Source organism: Ruditapes philippinarum, unplaced genomic scaffold (genome assembly GCF_026571515.1).
Source record: "Ruditapes philippinarum isolate M1 unplaced genomic scaffold, ASM2657151v2 ctg11369_1_1_1_1, whole genome shotgun sequence".
Taxonomy (NCBI): Eukaryota; Metazoa; Mollusca; class Bivalvia; order Venerida; family Veneridae; genus Ruditapes; species Ruditapes philippinarum.
Window position 1 is genome coordinate 23,762 of NW_026862111.1, and position 10,006 is coordinate 33,767.

Below are 10,006 nucleotides of genomic sequence, written 5' to 3' on the forward strand. Positions count from 1 at the left end.
TAATAAGTATGGCTGCGGAACCATCCCGTACTATCCTTACATAATAAATAACTTTCGCATATACACTTATTACATTTATAAATAAACAATAATTCATGTTTTTCAATAGCTAGGGTTATGTTCATACCCTAATTGCAAATAAATATGGGTGAAAAAAAAATTTTTTTAGGCCATGCTCATATTTGTAAAATATGTTGGGTGTTTCGCTAGGTCTTACGTTATCTGTTCATTTTATTTGACCTAGGTAAAAAGAAATTATTATTATCATTAAATTTAAAAATAGATAATTGTTCAATGAAAAGGTGTTCAGCATGTAAAGCCTATCTCACAAATGAATGGTACGTAAATAAGACGGTATAAGAATATGAAAGAGTACAGATAACATCAGCTATGCTAATTTAAATATTTGGTTATACTATTCACATAATTATGCCATTTGATACATTGTATATCACAAAGTTTATGTACAAAACAATAAGTTCTGACTTTCTTAGCATAAGATGGTTGTATATAAAGTTATATCTAAAGAAGTGTGTGTCGTCGATTCAAAATGTATCTGAAAGACTGTCCTGCTAATTTGTAATTATATGAAATGTGACTTTCAATTGCTAAAATTTAATACTTTGATAATGCATCAAAATATAACTGTTTTAAGTTCATAACAAATTTAGTTATTTTGAAACATTTTAAAAATGTGTTTAATGAGTCGCGGATATCTTACCAATATTTTATTTATTTACGGCATTCAATTCTTTTTTTTTAATTTGATCTTTAGATACAGTGTTGTTAAAGGAGTAAAACACTTCGTAAAAAGATATTTAATCTTTTTTTAAGTATATTATCTTTTTTATTTTCGAACAGCGGGACATTTATATTTCCTTATATGAAAAAGCCTGTAAGAAAACATATTGCGACATTGACATATTGCGATTCTGACTGAACTTCGTGCTATTTTTTATGTATTTAACATGCACATGCTTAGCATGATTTATTATAAATATGTATACATATATTAACAGTTGTATGCAAACACAACAAATTCACATAACTTTTAAAAGGAAAATACAGCAAATTGACTGACTATAGCTGTGCAAAGCGTGAATTCGTTCTTAGAAGTATTTAACTCCTACTTGATTTTATAGAGTCATTTTAAGGAAGGAAAAACTGCAAGATGAACGGCTATATACCGGATGAAACAGTAAGTTAATCACAATGAACATTCAGACAAATATTAACAATGATAAGAAATAAATATAGATGACATTTTGCATCATAGAACAACACACATTTGAAGAAATGAATCTCATAACGTTTGTCTTAACTAGCGGTATCTAATGTTTCATATGCCATATTTTCATTTCTTAGCTTTTCATCAAGTGCTGTATATTCAGAAACGCTTGGTTCTTATATATCTAACCTTTCTCGCTGAGAAGTGACATCTGTAGAGAACCCTAGATTAGAATATGTTGATATAATCGATCTGAAATAATGGTAGTAAAGATTTAATCTACAAGTAAAAACTCTTTCATCAATTATACGTTGATATCTATATAAAATTGTGGCTTAAGATGTGATTTATGAAAAAGCATTACTTAGAGTACAAAAAATGTTTGAGAACAAAAGATTGTCATACATTGTATACATTGTATATAAATTTCAGTCCATAAAAAGAACGTTTAGAATTACGTGTTACGGTAAACATCGGTTCATGTGTGACATAGTGGATGTCTCTATTTAAAACTTACATATTTTCGGTTAGATTCCTGGATTGTGCTGGACCTGTAACACAAATTTGAAGTTGTAATGTTTGATATTAAGTAGGAACACGAACTGTTTTTTAACTGGTACATGGAATTTTATTTTCAGTTCAGAGAAAAAGAAAAATGTTACACTTGTTTATCGATTATTATTATGCTTATCGTTTATTTTCTCAACATCTGATAAAGGTCGTCAATAATATAATTAATGTAATATGTGTCATTTCAATTTCCAATAGCTCTTATCGTAATAAATTTAATTCGTTGTTTTTATTGATATGTGGTTTAAATAAATTTGACTCCAGCTTGTTTTCATGTACTTTAAAATGTTTTCAAATACCTTCATGAAAACCTGTTCTTTTCATCAAAAATGTTACATAACCCGCATATAGTGCCAGCGCAGCGATAACTACCCCTAGAACAACCCCAGTAATGATAGACTTTGTGTTTGATTCGAGACAACTGCTTTGAAATTGACTCTCTGAAATCAAAGAAAACAATTTTCATATACCTAATGACTCAATCCCTTACATAGAGAGCGCCTTAATATATTGTGTTGATAATAGTTGAATAATACTAATAATTAATTAATTCATCAATTCATCAATTAATGATTATTATTACATAATTAATTTTAATCAATAAGTAGATTTATAGATAAATAAATAAATAAATAAATGAATAAATAAATGAATGAATGAATGAATAAAAAAAAATAAATAAATAAGGTTTTCACGATTGTTGAAAAATTGAATAGAACAAAATGTGTATTAAATGTACTTATTACCATCAGGCTGTAGAAGAAACATTTGCTCATACTGCCCCATAGTATTCTTTACAATAATCTTGTATATTCCGTAAAAGGTCTTGTTCACGTTATAAACAGTTAAATTTGACTCTAAGACTTCAGTGTCTATTTGAAATGCTTGGTTATTCGACAAGGGTTTCCATTCATTATTATACCACCTAAACCAATAAAAGTCTTCTTTAGATGGCTTTGGATACGCGACTGTCTTAAAAGTAAAGACTGCAGAATTGTGCTCAACAATCCGAAAAGTTGTTTTTATTTGTAGCTTAGGAGACAGCATTGGTGCACCTAAAATAAATATCGATTGTTTCTGAAAACTCTCTAAATATCCCTTTACCAGTGATACACATTTAAATTAAAATTCCAAATCTTTGTACAGTTGATAGATACAAAATACTTAAGAATTTTATATTGCAAAGCTTAAATGAAAACTATCAATTTTTGTTCATGTTTTTAAAAAAAATAAGTATATGATTATGTAAATGTTTAAAATGTAAAATTCCTTTACTTACAATTTACATATAGAGTTAATTGATCCATTGAGTCCCTAGTACCATAGCCATTTGATCCTGAGCACGTGTAAGTTCCAGCGTCGAGACAGGTAACTGATAACAGTAAATGGTTTAGATTGTTCACATCAGAGCCTGATTTCATGACATACCCTGTCTGATTTTTAATGACAATATCAGATCCAGGATTGCTTTCCACATTGCAATACAAATGCACATTTTCTGTTTCGTTAACTGTTACTGACTTTTTATCTTCTAATCCACCCACATAAAAGTCCTTTACAGTTGTTTCATCTTCAATAAAAAATAAAAAGTGAAAAAATGTAAGAATAGACTTCTTAAAGTCTAAAACTTGCATATATTGGGCAATAATTATTTTAATGAAAATGTCATTAAATATGTCTGTAGTTCAGAAAAAAGAAAACCTTGTATTCTGAATTAATATCATTATAGTTTGTTTACAGTCTTTAATTCATTAGAAGTAACTTGCATAGTTTCAACTTTGACGTTTTAATTAATATTTAGTACGTATTGAAAAGATTAAGATATAAAAGTGCAACTTGACACGACAACGTACACAATACATTCAAAAAGAACGTTTTACTGTCAGGAATAGATATTTGTAGTAATTCCCCAGTTTCTTTCATAACGTTTGTCACCTCACACGAATAAAGCATGGCATCATTTCTCGACACATTAAAAATTGTTAGGATCTGTCTGTTCCATACCCTGGTATTATTTGATGTTGTCCACTTGAATGATGTCATTGAAGGGTTACCAACTGTTACAGGACAAGGGAATGACAGAGTATCTCCTTCTAAAATACTTTGGTTTTGCATACTTTTTACCACTGGTGGATCTAATAAAATATCAAAAGACAAAATTAGGTATAAAAATCACATTCTGTCAATCAAACAGGCATTTGCATAAAACTCATTCAGCTTTTCAGTGTCACAAAATTTTATTTTTCTTCAATAATTGATACAAAAAGTAAAAATTAAAAAAAATGCGGTCAGTAAAAACAATAAGTCTTTATGACCATCATATCACTTGCGTATAAACAGTAATTTCGACTTCTGTCATTAAAAGTCTTTCTTTGATTGTTTGTGTTATCAGGTTGCTATGTATTATGAGAAAAGCATCACTCTTTGTTATAAACTACTTGAGATTTACCTTGTCTGAAATTGGAACTTGACATGGGAAACATGTTTGATGTCAATATTCAAAATCTAAAGGAATCTTAAGGTAAAAAAACTAGCTTACTGTCTTTTTCTTAATTGTTGATATTCTTTTATATTTTACAAAATTTTTTTAATCGTTTAAACAATTATAGCATAACATGAACAAATCACACAAACAGGTCAAGTGCTTTCATAACTTTAGTTAATATGAGTTTAAATAAGGTATTAACTTACACAACATTTCAAGGGATATTGACGATGAATTAGAACCTACAATAACTTCACCATCTGATTGGTCTAAGAAGTTCTTTGCATAACATATATACTCTCCATTATTTTCTACTTTGTTTATAGTCATTACATTACCAAACGTTGTTCCTGTGTTTGATGACCATGAATATTCTATATCGTCAGGTCTGCCAGAGCTAGAACAAGTTATCGAGATTTGATTGTGCTTAACGATCTGTATTGTACCATTTACTTCTGTTGACTTTATGTGAAATAATGGCTTATTCGGTGGGTCTGCAGAAATAAGAAATGCAGCTTGCTTGTTAGAATATCAATTAAACCACAAAATAAATCAGAAGTAGTAAGTTGAAGAAAACATCTAGATTTTGCTTGTTTTAAAGAGCGTTTAAAAATATTTGCAGGAATAATACCTAGAATAACAATAGCTCTAAATTACTATATCCAAACAAGCGCTCTCATTTGATTAAAACTTCGTATAAAGGAAGTTTCTCGTAATTATTTGTGAAGCATGCGAACAAAAATATGAATAACTTAAAATGAGTGAATAAAATGATATGAGTTATATAAATATTAACAATTGTTGTTTCGCATCTTATAATTATTACAAAAGTGAACATTTAATTTCCAAAGGAAGTGTTATTAAGTGTTGTTAGTTAGAACAATTTAAAAAAAGGAAATGTCTCAAGTGACAACTTATTATCTAAGTGCTGATAATCTGTAAGAATACTATCTCCCTGACTTAAACAGTAAACATGTAGGTGGATCTTAAAATAAATTTATAAATCAAAATTCAAACAATAGGCCATTATTCAAGTTTATATTTTTACTATATGTTACCCACACAAAGTCTGAACTTGTATTGATATGTATCCGTTTTTCTTCGGATGAGAATAGTAGCACGTGCACTTTAGGTCTGGCCCACGAACTGCTGTCCATCTAGCTGTCTTTGAAACTGTCTTATCATCAACCTTATCTGTTGTTCCTATATTATAACAGGTCCATGTTAATGTTGGTAAAGGATTTCCTCCTGTGATAACACATGTAAGTTGTCCTTGGCTGTTCTCTATTACACGGTATGGAACACCCTTCTTTAATCCTATTATTACGGCTGGGCCATCTGGACCATCTATTAAATTTTGCAATACATAATATCAATACCTCATTGAAAATACTATAAACAATAAAAAGAAAAATAATGACAAAATAGACCTTCAGTTTGCTACAACGGGCTTGGAGGATTTATTCGTTTTGTGGAGACTGACTGACCTCGGCTTGTTTACTTTTTTAAAGGTTTGATATTAATGTTTTGAAAACTACAATTTTTACAATATTTTTTGCCGAATGAAAAGAAGAAAAAAAAGTTTTTAGACTTACGTATGACATTAAGTTTTGGTTTTTGAGCAGAATATAATGGTGTCTGGTCCGGGGAGCTGTATGCTGAACAGTATATACTTATTTGATCGTCAAACTTAGAGGTTATGATTGTCAAGACACTGGTTGTTATTATCAGGTCATCATTCGACTGATTATAAGCTGAAGTAACTGTTGCATTTATCTCTATATCATCACGGGTATCTTCAGGTGTTCTAGAATCATTGTACCATTTTACTATTGGTTCCGGTAGCCCTCCAGATGTGACACATTTGAACTGATGTGACACACTCTCTTCGATGGTTATTACATTTTCTGTTTGAGGGGTTATTATCTCAACCAGTGTGATTGGAACTGTCAAAAAGAAACATATCTACAATATTTACTAAAGTTCGACCTACAGATTTAATCTATTTTATCATAGACCAAATTAGCCCAAAATAGCTATAATTTTCCAAAGGTATTTTTAAAGCGTACCAATTTGCCATAAATCTGTTCAGCATTTTTTCGATAAGTATAATTCAAGTGATTCAGTATTTTGTATGTACGTCTAAATACAAATTTGTTGGCAATTAACTAACTTAATGTAGTTAGTTGGTTAGTTAGTGGTAAATTATTTTACTGCAAGCGCTTCTTTTTCAAGATGATAAAAATCTGGAAACAAAGTGATCCCTCGGAAGCATGAATCACAACAAAATTACAAGAGAATTGCAGACTCGGTTTGATTGAGTCTGTACATGAGGGATAATGAATACGTGCAACACCCCTCACGCCCCCTAGCACCGGCTTGAGCGGTACTCAATTCTCAACACTTAATAGTGTTGGCATCAATGATCCCCCAAAGGACCAGAAAAATATAACAACACTGAAGTTAAGTAAGGGGCAACATTTTACAGCTGCCACACAGCACTTGACACCTGCTGTTGTGAAGTATAAAATTCTGGAAACAAAGTGATCCATCGGAAGCAACAATCACAACAAAATTACAAGAGAATTGCAGACTCGGTTTGAGTCTGTACATGAGGGATAATGAATACGTGCAACATCCCTCACGTCCCCTAGCACCGGCTTGAGTGGTACTCAATTCTCAACACTTAATAGTGTTGTCATCAAAGATCCCGAAGGACCAGAAAAATACAAGCAATTATCAAAGTATTGCAAGCAATCCATAAGTTTCCTTCCGTTAGAACCCCATCAACATTCTGGTGGGCCATTGGCCATTTACTAATGTTTCAATTTTTCTCTATTTTAAGTAAATTTGTTGGAAAAGTTCTTTAAAAGTGATCACAGGAAACAGTTTTTATGAACAGACAGACAGACAGACTGAAGGACACTCTAAAGTTAATATTTGAAACATCCCTGTTACCAAAATATAACATTTTTAAAAGCAAAATTCTTAAAGAGGAGATAACTCTTGAATTAAAAAAAAGATGCAATTTCATAAAAAATGTCGGCTCTTTTTGACTAATCACAAATATTGTTGTATTTGCCATGTTTTAAGCCTATTTGTTGCCAAGGCAACCAATATTTTTTCAAAATAGGAAGAAAAGATAAGATATGCATAATCACCAGACTGCCATCTACCCATATGTCAAGTATCATAAAAATATTTCCAGCACTTTTTCAGCTATCATTGGATTCAGTTTATGTGTAAAATTTGCCATATTTTCAGTCTATGTGTTGCCATAGCAACCAAAATTTTCAACATAGGAAGAAAAGAAAAAGATGTGCATAATCTCCAGACTGCCATCTACCCATATTACAAGTTTCATAAAAATATTTCCAGTACTTTTTGCGTTATCACTGGATCCAGTTTATGTGTAAAATTTGCCATATTTTCAGCATATTTGTTGCCATAGCAACCAGAATTTTCAACATAGGAAGAAAAGAAAAGGACGTGCATAATCTCCATACTGCCATCTATCCATATATCATCTATAATATATAAAAATATTTTCAGTACTTTTCAAGTTATCGCGGGATCCAGTTCTGTGGACTGACGGACTGACAGACAGACGGACAGACGGACGGACGGAGGGTAAACCTAAAGTCCCCTCCGGTTAACCGGTAGGGGACTAATAACAACACTGAAGTGAAGTACGGGGCAACTTTTTACATCTGCCACACAGTACTTGACACCTGCCGTTGTGAAGTATAAAAATCTGGAAACAAAGTGATCCCTCGAAAGCATTAAGCCTCTAAACTGCATTAAATGTATTATTACAACAATTTTATACACATTTTAGCCTTTTATTGAGGAATGTATAAGTATCTTTATTAATGTGCTTTTAAACACCAGTAATGTTTTTGAATGAAAATGAAACGATTTCTTTATCAGTAAATTCGATTTATTATTTCAAGGCCTAATGCAAGCATTTTACCAGGATTATCGTCAATCACATGAACTACTGTAATAAAAATATTATGGTTGCTGTTAAATTCGTACTATTTTTCTTTTTGTTCAAATGCAATACACATGGTTGTGTTAGAGCGGAAAACATTTTTACTTAAAAAATAATATATTTTTATATTTTTGGTATATCGGCAATTCAATAGTGTTACCTTTTAATGCCGGTTTAACATCATTACTCCTTCCACGTTCACCTAACCCGCTAAAAGCAATTTCACATCTCCACTCATCACTTCTGTTACTTCTCCTCACATTTATGATTGTGAGGTTAAATGTCTTCTTGATAACGTCACATGAGTAGCTGTGAAGTTTTTCATTCCTCCAAAACAGTTTCAGGCATGATCCGTTAACTCTAAAAGTACCTTGAGTTATATCATTTGCAAACCACGAAACTGCTGCAATGCTAAGATTACTTTTACATTGACATATCAGTGTTTGCGGACTGTGTTCATCGACCATTGTTGGAAATAAAACAAGACTTGGATCCTGCACACTACTTTCACATTCTGCATCTAAAATAATTTACAAATATAGGACGAAGTTTGTTTAGCTCTAGACGATAATATGTTTTAGTTAAAGAATTACTTTCAAACTGTTCTGTAGTTCTTAGACTTTGTTCCAGAATAATTTCTGCTTAGTCTTTATTAACAATAAATGAAACGCAAACATGTTAACCCCTTTTCTCTCTTTTTAAATGATAAAACATAAATACTTTAATTGTCGTATATAAATACTGTATGTACATATGTATCTGTCATTTACAAAGACACCTTAAAATTGTATCCCAGGATTTAGCTGATTGTCTTTGATAGACAGATAACAGCAAATAATTATCTTCCCCAATAGTTAGAGTTTGCATGCTGACAGCAAAGAAAAGTAAATTACAGCAAAAAGTATCTCACTATATTTCATTAACATGTTAACTAAACATACTTGTATATTATGACGAAGATGATTCATTAGAAATTTATTTGCTGAATATAAGGGTCCAAACCATAATATGTATCTATGTTTTTATCAATAAAATCTTATAATGCATATGTAAAGAATTTAGTGAACATAGTACTTTTTATGTTAAGCAATACTATCATCCAAACAAAACTTATTGCAAAATAATATCCCATTTTAAAAGTGTAGCCTAATGTAATTTTTAAACTTCCTGTTTGCATAATATCCCATTCACATTCTTACAAAGTAGTGATATAGTAAAACCGCGTTTAAGATAAAAAAATTCAGTTAAACACTGAGCATGGTGTGGTAGTATTTAGGTAACCTAGTATTTAATGTATCATATTTATGAATGAGAACGGTTTGACTTCCTGTAAAACAGGGAAGAATTGAATATTAGGATTTTCAAATCAGGCAATCTCATTGGTTATTCTATTCTATAATAAGGATCTTTGTGAAACGTATACACGTCCAAATGGTAAAATAATGAATAAGTGTATTGGGAACAAACTTTCTTCTTTAATTTCTCGGATATTTTAGATCTGTGAACTTTCTCCCAATGAACCTTTTACACTGCTTGTAAACTTTTCAATATTTTCCTAGTTAGTATTTTACTCAACAAAAGCATTTACCGTATTAAAATGACATTCAATAAGTTTTGTCCAAAATCACAAGACTACAATAGCGTTTACGATACCGTGCATACCGAAAGACACCGAATACAAAATCCCGAAATTTTCTGGTACACTCAGTGTTCATGATATATAAATATG

At 30.9% G+C, this 10,006-nt stretch overlaps 1 protein-coding gene across 1 annotated transcript; it reads right to left on the minus strand.

Moving 5' to 3' along the window:
- Nucleotides 1-1,741: 1,741 nt before the first annotated feature.
- On the minus strand, nt 1,742-9,506 carry LOC132717967 (B-cell receptor CD22-like). Its single transcript, XM_060701577.1, has 10 exons — nt 9,352-9,506; nt 8,438-8,797; nt 5,879-6,229; nt 5,346-5,630; nt 4,490-4,777; nt 3,652-3,933; nt 3,078-3,368; nt 2,545-2,853; nt 2,098-2,238; nt 1,742-1,779 (listed from the first exon to the last, which is right to left on the minus strand). The coding sequence occupies exons 1-10, from the start codon at nt 9,452-9,454 to the stop codon at nt 1,742-1,744; spliced, it is 2,448 nt and encodes an 815-aa protein (XP_060557560.1). The 5' UTR covers nt 9,455-9,506.
- Between the last annotated feature and the right edge of the window lie 500 nt (nt 9,507-10,006).

Coding starts and splice junctions, on each gene's coding strand:
- LOC132717967 (XM_060701577.1), bottom strand. CDS start 9,454: ATGCAAACAGGAAGTTTAAAAATTACATTAGGCTACACTTTTAAAATG. Junction 6,230..8,437: donor TGTTAAACCGGCATTAAAAG/GTAACACTATTG, acceptor TCTTTTTGACAG/TTCCAATCACACTGGTTGAG. Junction 3,369..3,651: donor GTTCTTTTTGAATGTATTGT/GTACGTTGTCGT, acceptor TTTTTATTGAAG/ATGAAACAACTGTAAAGGAC.